The 21,384-nt window shown below is 42.1% G+C and overlaps 1 protein-coding gene across 3 annotated transcripts in view; it reads right to left on the bottom strand.

The window, feature by feature from the left end:
- GRB10 (growth factor receptor bound protein 10) overlaps positions 1-21,384 on the bottom strand; it is a 439,832-nt gene that overhangs the window by 371,022 nt on the left and 47,426 nt on the right. For all 3 annotated transcript variants that reach the window (XM_075826992.1, XM_075826993.1, XM_075826991.1), the window contains exon 2: positions 5,652-5,737. In XM_075826992.1, the coding sequence (XP_075683107.1) occupies positions 5,652-5,717 (66 nt within the window). In that variant the 5' untranslated portion in view covers positions 5,718-5,737. The remainder of the gene's footprint in view (positions 1-5,651; positions 5,738-21,384) is intronic.

Genomic DNA, 21,384 nt, shown 5'->3' with positions numbered 1-21,384 from the left:
AGTGAAGTCAGATATTCGGCATTGCCGAAGATTGGGGATTCCGCTCCTACATGAAGCAAAAAAAATACCCTCCTCCTCACATGCATTTCCCACTGTGAGGATGAGGAGAGAGCGAGCGACAGAAGACACGGCCGTCAAGTGATGGCCGTGTATTGCCCGGACCCATAGACTTCTATGGGAGCCGGACGAATGGCCAAAAATAGAGCATGTCCCATTTTTTGACGGCCCGGTTTGCCGGGCCGTCAAAAAAAACGGCCGTGTGAATAGCCCCATTTGGGGTCTATTGTTCCGTGTGACGGCTGGGAAAACCTGTCGTGTGAATAGGGCCTAAATTTAAAGAGGCTCTGTCACCACATTATAAGTGCCCTATCTCCTACATAATCTGATCGTTACTGTAGAGAAGTGTTTATTTTGAAAAACGATAGTTTTTGAGCACGTTATGAGCAATTTTAGATTTATGCTAATTAGTTTCTTAATGCCCAACTGGGCGTTTAACTTTTGACCAAGTGGGCGTTGTACAGGAGGAGTGTATGATGCTGACAAATCAGTGTCATACACTTCTCTCCAGTCATGTCCATTTGTACTCAACACAGCGTGATCTCGCTGTGCTGTCACATACACCCACATTAACTTAACTTAAGTGTCCTGAGAGTGAAAAGACATTGCCTCCAGATAAGACACTCGACACTTCGGTAAAGTTGGTGTGGGTCTTAATTTACAGCACTGCATAATCTTGCGAGATCACGCTGTGAATAACAGGATGCTGTCATAGATCAAGCTGTGCAGTGATTAAGTCCCACAGAAACTTTACCGAAGTGTCAGGAGTGAATAGACATCGCGTCCTGGCTGGAGGCAATGTCTATTCACTCTCAAGACACTTCAGTAAAGTTAATGTGGGTGTATGTGACAGCACAGCGAGATCACACTGTGCTGAGTACAAATGAACACGAATGGAGAGAAGTGTATGACGCTGATTGGTCAGCATCATACACTCCTCTGTACAATGCCCAGTTGGTCATTAAGAAACTAATTAGCATAAATCTAAACTTGCTCATAACTTTCTCAAAAATTATTTAAAAAAAACACTTATCTACATTACAGCACCAATCAGATTATGTAGGAGATGGGGCACTTATAATCTGGTGACAGAGCATCTTTAACTGGTTATTTAGCATAAAACCTGCACGCATAAAAAACTTAGAATGTGATTATAGTCATAGTTTTATCTTTATGCCACAAACATTAATGGCCGCTTAAAAACACAAAAGTTCTCGTATAGCCACGTCAAAGAAAAAGTTATGGCTGCTGAGAGGCGAAAATATTTTTGGCTGGTCATTAAAGGGGTTTTCCCATCAGACACATTTATGACATATCCACAGGATATACCAAATGTCATAGCTGGGACCCACATCTGTGGATAGGTCATAAAGGTCTGATGGGAAAACCCCTTTAAGGTCTTTTTTTAGACCTGGTCATTAAGAGGTTAAACAATAGGTCATTCTCAGATCACACATTCCCTTTAAGCCAAAGGGCTAATTCTAGCAGAGTTAGGCTGGGTTCACACGACCTATTTTCAGACAAACGAGGCGTATTATGCCTCGTTTTAAGTCTGAAAATACGGCTCCAATACATCGGCAAACATCTGCCCATTCATTTGAATGGGTTTGCCGACGTACTGTGCCGACGACCTGTCATTTACGCATCGTCGTTTGACAGCTGTCAAACGACGACGTGTAAAATTACTGCCTCGGCAAAGAAGTGCAGGACACTTCTTTGCAAAGTAATTTGAGCCATTTTTCATTGAAGTCAATGAAGAGCAGCTCAAGATTACGGGCTTCAAAGACGCCTCGCATAATGCGAGAAGGAGCTTTTACGTCTGAAACGACGCAGCTGTTTTCTCCTGAAAATAGTCTGTCTTTTCAGACATAAAAGACAGTTCTCGTGTGCACATACCCTTAGGCTGGATTCACATGACCACATTAACGTCCATAATGAACGGATGTATTTCAGCCGGAAGTCCCGGACCGAACTCAGTGCAGGGAGCCGGGCTCCTAACATCATAGTTACGTACGATGCTAGGAGTCCCTGCCTCTCTGCAGGACAACTGTCCCGTACTGTAATCATGTTTTCAGTACGGGACAGTTGTTCCACGGAGAGGCAGGGACTCCTAGCATCGTACATAACTATGATGCTAGGAGCCCGGCTCCCTGCAGTGTGTTCGGTCCGGGTCTTCCGGCCGAAATACGTTCCGTCCATTACGGACGTAACATGGTCGTGTGAACCCAGCCACAGAGAGCACAGCATTTTCAGCTGCAAATCTTAGACTCCCATGGCCATTTTCAAAAGGAATTCAATAGGTTAAACCAAGACTCAGGAAATACACAGGGGGGAGTACTATGTTAAATTTATGTTCAGACAGAAGGATTGTACTTTGACAAACTAAAGGGTATACTCCCACTAACTAATTGGCTATACATATTTGTTGTATAAAAACATTTATTTTTGGATAGACACTAAAAAGTTAACCCATTCAGGACGCAGCCTGTTTTGGCCTTGTGGCACAGGTGATTTTTTTAAAATCTGACTTGTTACTTTATGTGGTAATAACTTGGGAATGTTTCTACCTATCCAAGCGATTCTGAGATTGTTTTCTCATGACATTGTACTTTGTTAGTGGAAAAATTGTCGATAAATGGAACATTTATTCGTGAAAAGCGCCAAAACTTGTAAAAAGTAACATTTTTCTAAATTTAAATGAATCTGCTTGTAAAACAGATAGTAATGCCACACAAAATAGTCACTATTTAACATCCCCCATATGTCTACTTCATGTTTGCATAGTTTTTTGAATGTCCTTTTATTTTTCTAGGACATTACAAGGTTAAAGCTTGATCAGCAATTTTACATTTTCAAAAGGCTATTTTTACAGGGACCAGTTCAGTTCTGAAGGCCTTATATATTAGAAGCCCCCATTAAATCACCCCGTTTTAAAAACAGCACCCCCAAAAGTATTCAAAACAGCATTCAGAAAGTTTCTTAACCCTTTGGCCTGATTCACACGAGCGCTGCGCATCAGACGTGAAAAACTGCAGTTTTTCACGTCCGAACTGAATCAGTGCTCAGCGCTGCGGGACGCGATGTCACGCATCCACCATAGTTGAGAGTATCGAGGGATGCGTGAAAAGATAGGACATGCCCTATTTTCGAACGGATACTTCACACGGTCCGTTGAAACAACAGCTGTGTGAACGGCCACATTCAATTACATAGGTCCGTGGGACGGCCGCTGCCTCAACGGCCATCCTACGGACGTTTAACACGTTTGTATGAATCAGGCCTTAGGTGTTTCACGGGAAATAAAGCAAAGTAGAGGGGAAGTTTACAAATTTTATTTTTTTTGCTGAAATTCATTTGTAATACATTTTCTTCCTGTAACACAGGTTTACCAGAGAAACACAACTCAATATTTGTTGCCCAGATTGTGCAGTTCTTAGAAATATTCCACATGTGGCCCTAGTGTCCTAAAGGACTGACACAGGTTTCAAGCAAAGAAACACCTAGTGGATTTTGGGGCCTTTTTTTTATATTTATACACACATACATACATTTTAGTCACAATGTCAGGTTTGAAGAGGTCTTGTGGTGCCAAAACAGTAAAAACACCCCAAAAGTGACCCCATTTATCTAGGGGTATAGTTATCATTTTGACCCCACATGTATTTTGCTATATTTATTGGAGTCCGTCTGAAAATGAAAATCTTTTCGGAATTTTTTAATCTATTTACAAGGAAGAAAGAAAGAATAAAATGCACCCCAACATTTGTAAAAAAAATCTTCTCCCAATTACAGAAATACCCTTTGTGGTAATAAACGGTTTGGACCCACAGGAGAGATCAGAAGCCAAGGAGCGCCATTTGGATTTTGGAGCGCAGATTTTGCGGGATTGGTTTTCCGTGCCATTTCGCGTTTGCAATGCACTGGAGGGACCAAAACAGTGCAAACCCCCGAAAAGCGACCATTTTGGAAACTACACCCCACAAAGAATTTCTAGGGGAATAGTTAGAATTTTGATCCCACAGGTTTAATGCAGAATTTAGTGGAATTAGGCCGTGAAAATTAATATCAACATTTTTGTCCACTAAAACGTTGACTTATTTTCACATCAGATAAAAGGTGAAAAAGCTGCCCAACATATGTAGAGCCATTTCTCCGAAGTATGGCTATACACCACATTGTCAAATGTTTTTATGAGAAATGAATTAACCCTTTCAGGACTGATCCTTTTTTTGCTTTTTCATTTTAGTTTTTCACTCCCCGCATTCCAAATGCCATAACTTTTTTTTTTTTTTCTATCAATAGAGAGGTGAGGGGGCTTATTTTTTGCGGGAGGAGTTGTAGTTTCTATTGACACCATTTAAAGTACCATATAATGTACTGGGAAACTGCAAATAAAATTCTTTGTGGGGTGAAATTGGAAAAAAAACAGATTCCTCCATTGGGTTTCGTTTTTACCACTTTCACCGTGCGGTAAAAAAACACAACGTACCTTTATTTTGCGTCTCAATAAGATTACGGCGATACTAAATTTATATATTTTTTTGTATTTTACCAGTTTTACAAAGAAGAAAAAAAAAAATAAAATTGTCCCTGGGCTGTCTGCCCATATATGGTATGTCCCTCAATCGCCTCACAGGGATTTCTGTGATGCGATCCAATGGGCATCCCCCTTCTCATTTTCCCCTAAATACTGCAGTTAGCTTTCATCGCAGCATTCAGGAGACTAGCGGTGGAGGTTTCTCTGATCTCCGCCATTAAAGCGGGGCTGCGGCCGTGTAATACAGCCATTGCCCCGCTCCTGACATTAGGGGTATGTTCACACGACCAAGTTTCAGACGTAATTCGGGCGTTTTACGCCCCGAATTACGTTTGAAAAAACGGCTCCATTATGCCGACAAACATCTGCCCATTACTTTCAATGGGTTTTACGATGTACTGTGCCGGCGACCTGTCATTTTATGCGCCGCTGTCAAAAGAATACGGCTCGTCAAAAGAAGTGCAGGACACTTCTTGGGATGTAATTGGAGCAGTTTTTCATTGACTCCATTGAAAACCAGCTCCAATTACGTCCGTAATGGACACAGCGAAAAACGCGAGTACGAGCAATTACGTCTGAAATTCAGGACCAGCTTTCTCCTGAAAACTGCTCCGTAGTTTGACGTATTTTGCGTTTGCGTGTGAGCATACCCTAAGTGTGCGCGAAGTCAGCATGATGTAAAGCGGCCGGCGCTGCACTAATGAGCGGCGGTTCAGGGACAGAGGACAGAACATGGTTTTTGGTTCAGTCTTAAGTGCCGCTGCTCATTAGTGCAGCGCTGGTCGCATCGCATCATCCTGACGGCGCGCACTTGTCAAGACTCAGGAGCAGGGCAATGGTTGTATTACACAGCCGCAGCCCCACTATCATACATTCATGTATTACTATACTTCGCTGTGCGGCCGCACAACTTCGTATTGAAAAACATGAAATAACGGTATCTAACCGTTTGGGGATGCACAGTATCGAAGTTTCTATGCATCGTGCATCCCTAATTAGATATGTAAATAATTTCTAAAAAACACATTTTTAAATCACAGTAATACTTTTATCTTACCTGGTAATATGGATGTAAAAAAGCATCTGGACATCCAGATAAAGTCATCTGTTCATTAAAGTCCATTTTACAACCTTTGGAGATACCTGTAAAAAGACACGACATGTTATACAGCAAATATGTAAAGATCAGCATGATACATATGCTTTAAATTTAACCCCTTCCCGCTGCAGCCACTTTTGACCTTCATGACAGCCTTATTATTCAAATCTGACATGTGTCACTTTATGTGGTAATAACTTAGGAATGCTTTTATCTATCCAAACGATGGAGGAGATTGTTTTCTCATGATACATTGGACTTTATTTTACTGGTAAAATTTGGTCGATACATTCAGTATTGTGGAAAAACACCAAAATTTGGCAAAAATTGGCATTTTCCTAAATTTAAATGTATCTGCTTGTAAGAGACCGGAATAACACACAATAGTTGCTAATTAACATTTCCCATATCTCTACTTCACATTTGGATTGTTTTTAAAACAGCCTTTTATTTTTCTAGGACGTTACAAGGCTTTGAACTTTAGCAGAAATTTCTCACATTTTCAAGAAAATTTCAAAAGGCTATTTAAGGGACCAGTTCAGTTGTGAACTGGGTTTGAGGGGCCATACAATACAAACCCCCATAAATAACCCCATTATAAAATGGCACACCTCAAAGTATTCAAAACAGCATTTAGAAAGTTTGACCCTTTAGGCGTTTTCACAAGAATTAAAGCAAAGTAGAGGTGAAATTTACAAAAAATTTTTTTGCAGAAATTCATATTTAAAAGCAATTTTTTTCTGTAATTCAGGTTTCACCAGAGACAACTTAAAGGACGGGTGTCGCGGATTTTTTTTATATATAACATTGCTTTTAGTATATTAAAATAAATTTTATTTATTTGTGTTTTACTTTTTTCTAACTTTTACTTCTCTATGGGGGCTGCCATTTTGTTTTTCATCTCTGTATGTGTATATTAACGACACATACGGAGATGGAATACGGCAGCTACAGTGCATAGGGCACAATGAACGGGAGCCGTTCCATTGACTCTGCTCTGTGGCTCTGTTCTGCGCAGTCGCAGGTCAGAGTCACACAGCAGAGCAGCTGCTGTTTGGAGGGAGATAGCAGGCGCCATCATGAAGACCAGCTGCACTGCAGGTAAGATGTGTGTTTCTGTCTGTCCCACTCGCTCACAGACCCCCGCTCTCGTGACCCCCGACGGGCCCCCCCCCCACCCTAACGGCCCCCCCTCCCTGTATGAAGGACACATGATGCAACTGTACAGGGAAAGCCATGAACGGTAGATCTCTCTCTAGTTGTGCAGAGACTGAGCGGTTGATTAGTCACATCTCCAAACACTCCAGTAGGAGGGGTAATGGTGGTCACCCAGCATTCCCAGACCCCTGAACGATAAATCTCTCTAGTTGTGCCGAGACTGAGAGGTTCATTAGTCACATTCCCAAACAGTCTCAGCACAACTAGAGAGATTTACCGTTCAGGGGTCTGGGAAAGCTGGGTGACCACCATTACCCCTCCTACTGGAGTATGAGAGCTTCATTAGTCACATCCATAAACACTCCAGTATGAGGGGTAATGGTGGTCACCCAGCTTTCCCAGACGCAGATATAACCAGGAAAGGGCTGGATGGACGGGCTGAGGGTGCACAGGGTTTTTGGTGATCCCCCTCTGTCATGTGATCGGACCTAGGTTACCGGTTCATCAGACTGGGTTCATGCGACTATAAATCTGTCCATAACAAGTCCTGCCCTCATGCCGTAGTTGTGTGGTTCTGTCTGCAGTGATGGCGCTGGGTGGCTCTGACACCCGCCTCCCCCGTCGGGTCATCTCAGGACAGAAGGGGTGTCCGGATTGGAGACAGCGCCTCACGTGTCCTCAGGTTGTTCTGGTATTGCAGTTCACCTCCATTGAAGTGAATAGGACAGAGCTGTAATACCGCACACGACCTGAGGACAGGTGCGGTGCCATGTTTTCCTGGACGACCCCTTTAAGACTTTTCCCGTGTGTGTGCGGAGTGTGTGCACGGGCGCCGCTGATACTTCATAGCCGCTTATCAGCTGTTTTGAAGAATCAGCGGCGAGCACCCCCACCCCACCCCCCCCCCCCACACACACTCACAAATCCCCCCAAGCATGCGTAATCAAGCGTTTTTTTAAAATGTGCAAAATAAAGACGTATCAAAATACACAGCGTGTGAACAGGTCAACCGAAAAGTCATTCACTTCACTTTCATCATTCTAAGGGCTCATTTACACGAGCGTGTTATACGTCCGTGCGACGTACGTGACTCATGTGCGTCGCAGGGACCTATATTCGTCTATGGGGCCGTGCAGACAGGTGCGTGATTTTCACGCAGTGTATGTCCGCTGCGTAAGTCATGACATGTCCGTTCTTTGAGCGTTTATCGCGCATCAAGCACCCAAGTCAATGGGTGCGTGAAAACCACGCATGTCGCACGGAAGCACTTCCGTGGGACGCGCGTGATTCGCGCAACAGCAGTGAAAAGGATGAATGAAAACAGAAAAGCACCACGTGCTTTTGTTTACAAACATCCAAACGGAGTGTCATAATGATGGCAGCTGCGCGAAAATCACGCAGCCGCCCATACGCGGCTGACACACGGAGCTGTTAAGTGCCTTTTGAAAAAAGGCACATATCAGCTCAGTGTGTCATCCGCGTATGATGCGCGGCTGCGTGATTTTCGCGCAGCCGCCATTATGACACTCCGTTTGGATGTTTGTAAACAAAAGCACGTGGTGCTTTTCTGTTTTCATTCATCCTTTTCACTGCTGTTGCGCGAATCACGCTCAATGGGTGCGTGATGCGCGAAAAACGCTCAAAGAACGGACATGTCGTGACTTTTACGCAGCAGACCAACGCTGCGTAAAAATCACGCAACTTTCTGAACAGCCCAATAGACTAATATAGATCCGTGCAACGCGCATGAAAAATCACACGCGTTGCACGGACGTATATCCCGTTCGTCTGAATAAGCCCTAAGGGTAAGGCCACACACAATGTTTACAGCTGAAAAATTGGAAGCAGAACGCCTACAAGCATCTGCCCATTGGTTTCAATGGGAAATACGGCGTTCTGTTCCGACAGGGCGTTTTTTACGTGGTCGTTTTCCAAAAACGGTAACCATTAGCGATGTTTCCGTCACCATTGATATCAATGGTGACTGAAACGGAAGCTGTGGTTTGTTTCACTTCCCGTTGCAGGGTTCACCCGACGGAACGCCAATGCTGATGTTAACAGGCCCGTAGGCTGATGAGCGCTCGTGTGAGCGCTCATCCTCTAAGCAGGAGCTGTAACTTACAGCTCCTGATCTCAGCGCAACCTCCTGAAGAGAGCTGGGGGGGTTGTTGAAAAACATTCGGACCCCAGCTGTTTAACCCCTTGATCATCGCGGTCTGTGACTGCAGCACGCGATCAATCAGAGTTACAATCTTCCATGTAAGTTTGTAACGGTCAGATGAAAAATTACAGTTACAATACACTGCACTACATACATAAGTAGTGCAGTGTATTGTACCGGGGATGAACAGATCAGATTGTCAAGTCCCCTGGTTAGTGTAAAAAAAAAAAAAAATTGAAATGAAATGTTAAGAAAAAAAATACATAAAAAGTTTTAGGCAATAAAAACAAATCGCCGTGCTTCCTTGATCAAAGTCCTTTATAAAGTAAACAATTTAAAAAAGCTATATATAAAATCAGTATCGCCGAGCTCGTAATGGACTGAACTATAAAAATTATTATTTTTACCGCACTGAACACTAAAAAAAAAAAAATTTGGTCACCTTGTCTCGCAAAAACAAGTTCTCGCAGAGATATTAAGTGAAAAACACAAATGTTATGGCAGTCAGAAAAAGGTGACACTAAAATGTGGGTTTTTTTTATTTATTTTTTTTAGAAAAGAGTATTTTTATTGTGGGAATTTTTTTTTTTATATATATGTAGCTTTCCAATTTCATGGCCTAATTCCACTAAATTCGGCAAAAAACCTGTGGGGTCAAAATGCTCCCAATACCCCTTGATAAATTCCTTGAGGGGTGTAGTTTGCCAAATGGTGTCTTTTTGGGAGGGTTTCCACTGTTTTGGCCCCACAAGACCTCTCCAAACCTGACATGGTGCCTGAAATATATTCTAATCAATAGAAGGCTCTAGGTGCTCCTTTGCGTCTGGAGGTCTGTATTTCAGTCCATTAGGACACTAGAGCCACATGTGGGATATTTCTAAAAACTGCAGAATCTGGGCAAGAATTATTGAGTTGCGTTTCTCTGGTAAAACAGTTAGAGAAAAAAAAACAAAAAAAAAAAACACGGGATTAAATATGAATTTTTGCAAAAATAAAAGGAAACATTTTAAAATTTCACCCCTACATTGCTTTTATTGTGAAACGCCTAAAGGGTTAAGAAACTTTCTTAATCAAGTTTTGAATACTTTGAGGGGTGAAAGTTTTAAAATGGGGTGACTTATTGGGGTTTCCAATATATAAGGCCCTCAAACCACTTCACAACTGAACCGATTCCTGAAAAAACAGCCTTTTGAAATTTTCTTGAATATGTGAGAAATTGCTGCTAAAGTTCTACGCCTTGTAACATCCTAGAAGAAAAGAATGTTCAAAAAACAGTGCCAACATAAAGTAGACATATGGGATGTGAAATAGTAACTATTTTGTGTGGTATTACCATCTGTTTTACAAGCAGATTCAATTAAATTTAGAAAAGAGTTAATTTCTGCAAATTTTCTCTAAATTGGTGTTTCGTTTTCACAAATAAATATTGAATTCATCGACCACATTTTTTCACTAACAAAGTACAATATGCCACAAGAAAAACAATCTCAGTCGTTTGGATAGTTAAAAGCATTACAAAGTTATCACCACATAAAGTGACAGATTTGAAAAAAAAAAATTTTTAAAAAAAAAAATCGGCTTCATCTTTAAGGCCAAAACCAGCTTAAGGGGTTAAAGTAAAAAAAAAAATAAAAAAAAAAATTGTTAAATAAAAATTGAAAAAAAAAAAATACAAAAAAACGCCCAGCTGTTTCTTTTCTGCCAACATAAAAATGTATACAAATGAAATGATAATGTAAAGGTACCAAAACACAAAACGTCAAAACGGAGTCTAGCAACAAAAAAAATAAATAAAAATAATGTTATGGGCGCCCCACAAAAGGAGAAAAAAAAAACAGAAAACATTGTTCTGTTCTCAAGGCCAAAATTGGCTGTGTCCCTAAGGGGTTAACTCAATAGCAGCATTATATGAGGGAAATGATCGGGTCACTTGTTAATGTGAGGCACATGGTGTGATCAACTTTGAACCTCCATGTGCCTCATTAATAGTAATTATCCCCATCATGTACCTTGCACATTAACCCAATGTTGCACATGACTGAGGTACATGATGGGGTTAATTACTATTAAAGGGAGGCACATGGTGTGATGCATTTTGAACCTCCATGTGCCTCACATCAGAAAAAAAAAAATATTTGAACTTTGTGTTTGCCAACAATAAAAAAAAAACACAACTAAAAAAAATAAAAAAGTTTTGGTTTTGGCATGGATACCAATACGTCGTGTAGTAAGAATTTCAAAGTCCAAATTCTGGTATTGTAAGGGTATGTTCACACGCACTAATTACGGACATAATTCGGGCGTTTTTGCCCCGAATTACGTCTGAAAATAGCGCCTCAATAGTGTTGACAAACATCTGCCCATTGAAAGCAATGGGCAGACGTTTGTCTGTTCACACGAGGCGTATATTTACGCGCCGCTGTCAAATGACGGCGCGTAAATAGACGCCCGCGTCAAAGAAGTGACCTGTCACTTCTTTGGCCGTAATTGGAGCCGTTATTCATTGACTCCAATGAATAGCAGCGCCAATTACGTCCGTAAAGGACGCGGCGTTAAAGCGCCTGCACATGCCGTTACGGCTGAAATTACGGGGATGATTTCAGGCGGAAACATCCCCGTAATTTCAGCCGTTACGGACGCTGTCGTGTGAACATACCCTGACAATGCTACTCATAACTATGAGTACACCGTATTCTTTAAGCCGATATCATCCAAAATGGATCATTCTTTTTATTTTTTGTGCCGTTTGGTCTAATGGATAAGCAGACCTGTTCTAACATTCTGCTCTTAAATTGGGCAGCATATTGTAGAATCAGATCTGATTGGAACAAAGTATGTACCACCCCTTTACAACTGTAGTGTCATTGATAACCTCATGGTCGCAGAAGTGAAAATCTGCCCAAACCTATGTTCCTTTTATAAATGGCTGTGCTGGGTCAATGACCACAAACAAGTGAATATGTGTTGGGAGAGTTCATTCGCTTCCCTACTCAGCAGTCTTAATATAGCAATGGTATTTTTAGATCTAGCACAGCAAGTATCTAAATAGTGATCTGAACTGTACAAGGGGGAGCATTACGAGCTGCTCCTGGAATTTTCATATTTACACGCCTATCTCCACCACTTTTTATGCCTTTCCTACCGACTATGAATACAAGTTAAATAGGAAACTTCCTAAACTAGTCTCCGTGCACGGTGTAGCAAATGTCGATTATACAGACACACACACACCTCCCTGCCATAAGCAGTAGTCAACTTATACAAAATAGCGATCGTTACATTAATTTACATCGCACAGTATGACATGTCAAATTCACAAACCGAATGATACAACCAAAGTCCATGTTACATCAGTATAAATAACCCACATACATACATAGTATAACCAGGCATAATTACTAATCCACATCATGTGAGGAAAACGTAATAAATTAAAGTGCATACAGTGCTCACCATAGCTGGAGAGCGGCTGTTCCACATTATACTAAACCATACACGCCAATAGCAGCAGTCCTGTAGTACTAACACAAAGTAACATCAGGAGCCAGTTACCTCAAGGCACATGACCGCAATTGCGCACAAAAGAAAAAAAGGGGCAGCGAGTTGTTATCTTAAAGGGTAATTAGACGTTGAAACTTCTGACATGTCATAGTGACATGTCATAAGATTGGTGGGGGTCCGAGCACGGAGACTCCCACCAATCGCTAAAACTAAGCGCTCGTGTGAGCTGAGCCGCTTCGTTTCTGTTCAGCATTTTCTGGAAAGAAAGTAGAGTTTTAGGGGCTCAGACTTTCTATTGAGCCCATACACCACTACGTTGATATCTGGAAAAAGCCAAGCAGAAATGAAGCGTCTCAACGCTCACACGAGCACTTAGTTTGAGAGATTGGTGGGAGTCCCCGTGCTAGGACCCCCACCAATCCAACAAACTTCTGACACGTCACTAACATGTCAGAAGTTCTACAGAACTGCAGCTCGGCCGCTATTACACAACTGGAGCCATCTGCTTCCGGCAAGATCGTCTGGTGCCCAGAGGCGGCCAGAGAAGCTGATCAGTGCGGGTTCTGGGTATCGGACCCCCACCAATCATATACTGAGGACATATTCGGTGGATAGGTCATCAGTTGTCTCTAATTAAAGGGGATTTCCACGATCAGAGCCTGAAAAGGCCTTAAAGGGGTATTCCGGTTACAACAAGATGGGTAAGGTAGACGGTAACTTGCTGATCGGTGGGTGCCCGACAGCTGGGACCCCCGCTGTTTACGCACTGCCGCTTTATTAATTCTTCATGGCAGTGACAGAAATAGCCGAACGCTGTACACTGCCATCTCCGGCGCTCCCATATAGAATAAATGGAGCAGCAGTGTGCATGAGCGAACTGCAGCTCTGCTCAAACGAGGGGTTCAGAACCCCCGTTCTTGTAAATGTTGGGGGTCCCAGATGTCAGACACCCACTGATCAGCAAGTTGCCCCTTACCCTATGGAAAGGGGATAACTTGTAACCGGAATACCCCTTTAATGACCAGCTACATTTTTCAGTTTTTGCCTCTGCCTTTCAGCATCCATAACTTTATTTTTTTTCATTGATGTTGCTGTATGAGGCCTTGTTTTATGCAGGAGAATGTTTTTTGGGGTTTTTTTCTGCGCAATTTTTGGATTAAAAAACAAACAAAAAACCACTAAGTTATGCAATTTATCTTTACGGCGTAAATATAGGAAAAAGAAAATGTTTTTTTTTGCTTATTTTTTATGCTGTTTACGTTTTATGCTAAATAATCTGAAGAATTAATGTAACAGGTTATTACAGTCATGCAGATACCGAATAAGTCTAGGTTTTGTTTATGTAATGTATGGGCAATAAAATATATTTTATACGAAATATTGACTTTTTGGACTTTGTTACTTTTTTTAATCCCATTAATGGCCTGTTCACATCACCGTTGTCCTTCCGTTGGAGGTTTCCGTCGGGTTAACCCCTCAAAGGAAAGGCAAGCGGAAACCTCAGACGGAACCTCCCAACGGAAAGGACAACGGTGATGTGAACACAGTCTAATGGATAACTATTTATAAAACTTAACTTTTTATTTATAATGTATGATCATACTCTTGTATGCGAATACAAGATCTTCTGTGTCTCGGACACAGGCTGCTGTTAGGGTAGCACATAGTGTGCTTTAACAGCAGGCATAGTAAGCAGATCACCCTGGGGTCCTTTGTAGGTCCCCTGGGCTGACTGCAGACTGATTCAATTAAGTCACCAGGTTGCCAGTGACGCGATCTAAGAGCGGAGTCCCCTTTGATCCTGCTGCGGTCACGGACCATGGCGATCCAAGGGTTAAACAGCTGGGGTCGGAATGTCTTCCGATCCCAGCTGTGTACAGCAGGCTGCTCCAAGTTCAGGCTGCTCTAAGTTACAACTCCTGCTTAGAGGATGAGCGCTCACAGAAGACCTTGCTTTTGACAGCAGGCGGTGCAAGTGCTTGGTCTACAGACGGTGGGTGGTCATTAAGGGATGAACAAAACAAACAAAAAAAAAAACTGGGTAAAGAAACGTGAGGTACAAAGCCCACAATATAATTTAAACAAAATCTTCAATATCTGGTGATGCGCTAATCTGGCCTTATAAATCACTTGACTTTATGCCTCTCCCTGCATACAGTAGAAAGAATAGAGCTCCCCTAAACCCCTTAATGACCAGCCTATTTTGGACCTTAATGACCAAGCTATTTTTTACGTTTTTCCATCGTCGCATTCCAAGAGCTATAACGTTTTTATTTTTGCGTCGACATAGCTGTATAAGGTCTTGTTTTTTGCGGGACGAGTTGTATTTTTTAATAGCACCATTTTGGGGGACATATTATTTATTGATTAGCTTTTAGTAACTTTTTTTTGGGGGGGGGGGAATAGAGAAAAACCTGAAATTTCGCCACTTTTTTGCGTCCTAAATCTATGCCGTTTACCGTGTGGTATAAATAACACAATAACTTTATTCAGTGGGTTGTTACGATTGCAACGATACCAAATTTGTATAGTTTTTGTATGTTTTACTACTTTTACACAGTAAAAACTTTTTTTTCTAAATGATTTGTTTTTGTGTCTCCATATTTGAAGAGCCGTAAAGTTTTTATTTTTTCACCGATACGGTTGTGTGAGGGCTTTTTTTTGCGGGACGACTTGTAGTTTTTATTGGTACCATTTTGGAGTAGATGCGACTTTTTGATCACTTTTTATCCCATTTTTTTTTAAGTCAGTATTCACAGAAAACAGCAATTTTTCCATATTTTATTAATTTTTTTACGGCGTTCACCGTGCGGGTTAAATAATGTAATAGATTTATAGTCGGGGTCGTTACGGACGCGGCGATACCAAATATGTGTAACTTTTTAACTTTATTTTGTTTTTTTAATAGTAAAGCATTCTGTAAGGGGAAAAGCTGGATTTTTAATTTTTTTTCACATTTTTTTTAAATTAATCTTTATTAAACTTTTTTTTCACTTTTTTACTAGTCCCACTAGGGGACTATAATATGCGATTCTGCGATCGCATTTATAATACACTGCAATACTTCTGTATTGCAGTGTATTACTGCCTGTCCGTTTAACACGGACAGGCATCTGCTAGGTCATGCCTGCGGCATTATCTGGCAGGCATTCACTCCAGGAAGACCTGGGGGCCTTTATTAGACCCCCGGCTGCCATTGGAGACACAGACACTCGGCGATCGTATCGCCGGGTGTCGGTGGGGGAGAGAGGGAGCTCCCTTCCTCTCTCCAAAACCACTCAGATGCGGTGCTCGCTATTGAGCACCGCATCTGAGGGGTTAAACGTGTGAGATCGATACTAATATCGATCTCACCCGGCAGAGCAGGGACGCTCCCAGCACTCAGCTGCCTCTAGCAGCTGAGAGCAGGGAGATTTGACAGCTCCCTGCTCTGTTTACTTATTCCGATGCCGCGACGTAAAAAGTCGATGGCATCGGAATAAGGCCCGTTAGTGACCGACGTAGAAACACGATGGGCCGGTCACTAACGGGTTAATAGCAATCACAACAGAGTCCCTCCCTACGTCCACAGCAACATTTTACCTTTTGGAACGCCACATTCTAGTTAAATATTTTTATGCAATCTTTTTTTTTTCTTTTTGGTGCACAGATGGGGCTTTTTTTGCGATAGCAAAAACAGAACTGGTTTGTTTTCTAAGTTTTATATGGGGGGGGGGGGGGATGCCAATTTCCTACTTTTTTCCTTTTGTAATCAACAAAGTAAACTCGCACTCTCCAATTTAGAATGATACCAAATAAGTACTCCGCCCAATCTACACTGCTATAACACCCAAGAACAGAGGTATCCATTCTTTTTAGTGCGCCTTTTATCTTTAGGTGGTATGGAAGATCTGAATACGGGTGAAGAATTTTTTTTATTGTACGTGTCAGACCAGGTGGGGGTGGGGCTAGGGAGACTAAAACGAAAGTAACAGGTAATTTGTGTGGATTAGATATAACATGGACCCATGTATTGTGTCCATATCAGAGTATGACATCCTTATAAAATGCATCCATGGTTTAAACAATGGTCCCTTGTAAAAAAATAAAATAAAAAATAAATAAAAAAAGGATGCTGTATTTGTATTTTAAGAGCACCTGTTACTAGGTCCTAAAATCTTATTTACATAGTCTACCGTCAGAGTGTACTCACACAGTGGGAAAACGACACTAGAAAAAAACATGCATTTTTGCCACGCTTTCCGTGCTAACAGTAAAGCCCTGGCAAATAGCTGTAAAACCGCATGCATTTTATAAGTGCAATTTTCGGCCACGTGGCAAAACCACACTGAATGCACCCATAGCCTGGGCTCTAGTGTCCACCACTGCATTAAAGTCAGAGGAGAATGTGGTAGATTGGAAGTCTACCAGCAACGCAGGGCAAGGCTTGTCATAAGTTGCCTCGCACTGAATGAACAGTGTCAGGCTGTGAAGATTACTCGCTGACGGCAGAATAGTAAGTATATCTGTAAACATAAATAAAGCCTTAACTGCTAGCACATTCCATTTTCAGAGTCAATGCATATCAACACAAGTCCGTCCAGTGTTTTATCACAAGAGTCCATGTCACAGCTGCATGACATTGCACTTATTCCTGCTGAAGAGGCTTGAAAAAGGTTACCTATTTGTTGTATCCGGGAAGGAGATTGGAACAGCCACCACCACCACAGAAACCTAACAAGTGGGGTATAGTACAACCAGAAAAGTTTTATGAGAACCACCCTTCATATGCCCTTTATGGAATATGATCGTTATATAGGACCCCCTCTATGGCAGACCTAGAGCGTCCATACATACATTTCCCCTTCAGGGTCTGTGTGGTAAATACAAGCTGTGGCAAAAATATGGAGTCCAGGCTGTTTAGCTCTGAGCATTGCCTAGACTGGACACACTTGTATACGCTCCCTAGGTTAAAAACAGGACTATGGGGAGCGGAGAATAATCTGCTGCCAGACCCGTGGCAGTGACTCCACCCTACAATCGGCTGCCAGGGGGAGTCAGGAGGCCCCATACACATTAGGTTCAGTCAACATTTGTGTAATGTGTATGGCCAACATAGCATTGAAGCTGATCAGTACAGTAAACCCGTCCCCGTAACACGCTGCCAACTAGCCTAAACTGTAAAAAAATATAATATTGTGCTTTATGGCGAATGTCACTTAAACCCTTCCCACTGCAGCCAATTTTGACCTTCCTGACAGAGCATTATTTTTCAACTCTGATGTATCACTAGGTAATAAACGCTTTGATAGGTAAAAGCATTCCAAAGTTGTGTTCTCGTGACACATCGTACTTTAAGCGCATGACCACACGTAGCGGAATTGCTCTGGAATTCTGCTGCGGACAGTCCGCAGCATACACGTTTCTCCATTGCCTTCCGCAGCTTTTTAGTGGTGTTCGTTTACACGTTGCGGACAATTCCGCTGCGTAGCATAGGCTGCAATGCGGAATTTGGTGTCCGCAGCATACAACGGTTGTTGCGGACGTATAGCGGACTTGTTGTGGACTAAATGCGGAATTTCTCCAGTGACTTCAATGGAGTCTCAAAATTCTGCAATGAAGTCCGCAGATGTGTGCTGCGGAGCGTATTGGTTTTTACTAACATGACATTTCTTCATTCTGGCTGGACCTATGTATTTCTAGGTCTACAGCCAGACTGAGGAAGTCAATGGGGCTCCCGTAATTACGGGAGCGTTGCTAGGCGACGTCAGTAAATAGTCACTGTCCAGGGTGCTGAAAGAGTTAAACGATCAGCAGTAACTGTTTCAGCACCCTGGACAGTGACTACCGATCACAATATAGATCAACCTGTAAAAAAAAATAGAAGTTCATACTTACCGAGAACTCCCTGCTTCTTCCTCCAGTCCAGCCTCCCAGGATGACGTTTCAGTCCAAGTGATGGCTGCAGACAATCACAGGCCAATCACAGGCTGCAGCGGTCACATGGACTGCCTCGTCATCCAGGGAGGTCGGGCTGGATGGCGAAAGAGGAACGCGTCACCAAGACAACGGCCGGTAAGTATGAGTATCTTTTTACTTTTACTAGTGAAAGGGCTGTCCCTTCTCTCTATCCTGCACTGATAGAGAGAAGGGAAGCCCTCTTCCTCTCAATACGCAACAGCTAGTCTGCATCAATTTAATGCCCATTTTAGGCAAAGCCGCAACAGAATCTGCAACGCAGATTATGTGCGGCATTGATGCGGACAGTGGCGGAAGAAATCCGCCACGTCTGGGCATGCCCTAAGTGGTAAAATTTGGTCGATACATTCAGTATTTGTTAAAAACACCAAAACTTTGCAAAATCCTGCATTTCTCAACTTAAGGCCTTATTCACACGAACTTGTTATACATCCGTGCAACGCACGTGATTTTCACGCGCATCGCACGGACCTATATTAGTGAATGGGGCCATTCAGACTGTCAGTGAATTTCATGCAGCGTATGTGCGCTGTGTAAAACTCACTACATGTCCTATACTTGCCCGTTTTTCACGCAGCACGCCAATGGGAGCGTGCAAATCACGCACGGCACACGGAAGCACTTCCGGGTGCCACGCGTGATGCGCGCTACAGTAGTAAAAAGAATGAATGAAAACAGAAAAGCACCACGTGCTTTTCTGTGTGTCAACATAAAACCAGAGTGTCATAATGATGCCGGCTGCGCGAAAATCACGCAGCCACGCACCATATGCTGATGACACACGGAGCTTTTGCGCACGCAAAACGCAACGTTTTCCGTGCGCAAAACGGATCCGTCCGTGTGAATAAGGCCTCAATGTGTCTGCTTGTAAAAAAAGATAGTAATGCCACACAAAATAACTGTTAATTAACATCCCCCATAGGTCTTCAGATTGGCAATTTTTGAATATCCTTTTATTTTTCTAGGACATCACAAGGCTTAGAACTTTAGCAGAAATTTTACATTTTCAAGAAAACTTTAAAAAGGCTATTTTTACAGGGACCAGTTCAGTTGTTCAGGTCCTATACAATACAAACCCCCACAAGTCACCCAATTTTAAAAACTGCACCCCTCAAGCTACTCAAAATAGCATTTTGACAGTTCATTAACCCTTTAGGCATTTAACAAGAATTAAAGCAAAGTAGAGGTGAAATTTACACTTTTTTTTTTTCTGCAGAAGTTCGTATTTTTTTCTGTAACACAGAAGGTTCTACCAGAGAAACGCGACTCCATATTTATTGCCCAGATCCTGCAGTTTTTAGAAAATATCCCACATGTAGCCCTAGTTTGGTAATGGACTGAAACATCGGCCTCAGAAGCAGAAGATCACCGAGAGGATTTTGGGGCCTTATTAGAATATATTTTATGCACAAAATGAAACACAAAAAAGGCCCCATTTTAGAAACTACAGCCCACAAGGAATTCATCTAGGGGTGTAGTGAGCATTTTGACTCCACAGATGTTTCATAGATTTTATTAGAATTTGGATGTGAAAATGAAAATTTTTTATTTTTTTACAATAAGATGTAGTTTTAGCTAACTAAAAAAAAAAAAAAAAAAAAGTCCAAAGAAAAAAGGCCACTAACATTTGTAAAGCAACTTCTCTAGAGTACGGGAATACCCCCCATATGTGGTCATAAACTGCTGTTTGGGCACTGGGCAAGGATCAGGAGAGAAGGAGCACCATTTGGCTTTTTGGAGCACAGGTTTTTCTGGATTGGTTTCTTGGCACCATGTCGCATTTGCAATGCCCCTAAGGTTCCAATACAGTGGAAACTCCCAAAAAGGGACTCCATTTACTTAACTACACACCGGGAGGAATTCATCTAGGGGTGAAGTGAGCATTTTGACCCCACAGGTGTTTCATAGATTTTAGAATTGGGCAGTAAAAATGAAGAAAAAAATAAATAAAAAAATCTTCAAAAAGACGCAGCTTCATTTTCTCAACAAATAAAAAGGAGAAAAAAAGCACCCCAACATTCGTAAGGCAATACCCCATATGTGGTCATAAACTGCTGTTTGCGTACACAGTAGGGAAGGAGCGGCATTTGGCTTTTGGAGTGCAGATTTAGCTGGATTGGTTTAGGTCGCATTTGTAGGACCAAAACAGTGGTAACCCAAGTAGTGACCCTATTTTGGAACTACAACTTCAAGGTATTCACCTAGGAGTATAGTGGGCATGTTAACCCCGCAGGTGTTTCGCAGAAATTAGTGTGCACTCAATGTTGGAGTGAAAATGGGAATTTTTCCTTAGATATGCCAATATGTGGTGCCCAGCTTGTGCCACCATAACAAGACAGCTCTCTATTACAATGTGTTTCCCGGTTTTAGAAACCCTCACACGTGGCCCTAATCTTTTGCCTGGACATTAGACCAGGCTGAGGAGTGAACGAGTATCATGCGAAATTGAGGCATAATTTGGCGATAAACAAAATATTGGTTCAAAATTGCAGAGGATCGGATGTGAAGTAATGAAAGAAACCTCTGAGAAGTGACCCCATTTTGGAAACTACACCCCCATAAGAGGTGTTGTGAGCATTTTCACCCCACAGGTCTTTTCCATAAATGAGTGCGCTGCGGATGGTGCAAAGTAAAAATGGTAATTTTTCCCTATATATGCCAATTCATGGGCAAATATGTTGTGCCCAAAAATTGTTAAAAGTTCTCCCAGGTATGGCGATGCCATATGTGGAAGTAAACAGCTGTTTGGGCACAGTGCGGGGCTCAGAAGGGAGGGAGCGCCATTTCGCATTTAGAGCGTGGATTTTGCTTGGTACTAGTTTTGTTTGGAGAATTACTGGTATTTCAGTTTATAATGTGGGGGTACATCTAAGCTGGTCAGAGTACATTAGGGGCATAGTCAGGTGGTATAAT

The sequence above is a fragment of the Rhinoderma darwinii genome, chromosome 5, assembly GCF_050947455.1.
Source record: "Rhinoderma darwinii isolate aRhiDar2 chromosome 5, aRhiDar2.hap1, whole genome shotgun sequence".
In the NCBI taxonomy this organism is placed as follows: domain Eukaryota; kingdom Metazoa; phylum Chordata; class Amphibia; order Anura; family Rhinodermatidae; genus Rhinoderma; species Rhinoderma darwinii.
Note: the sequence above shows the minus strand (reverse complement) of the source record. Positions and strands in the feature narration are given on the sequence as shown.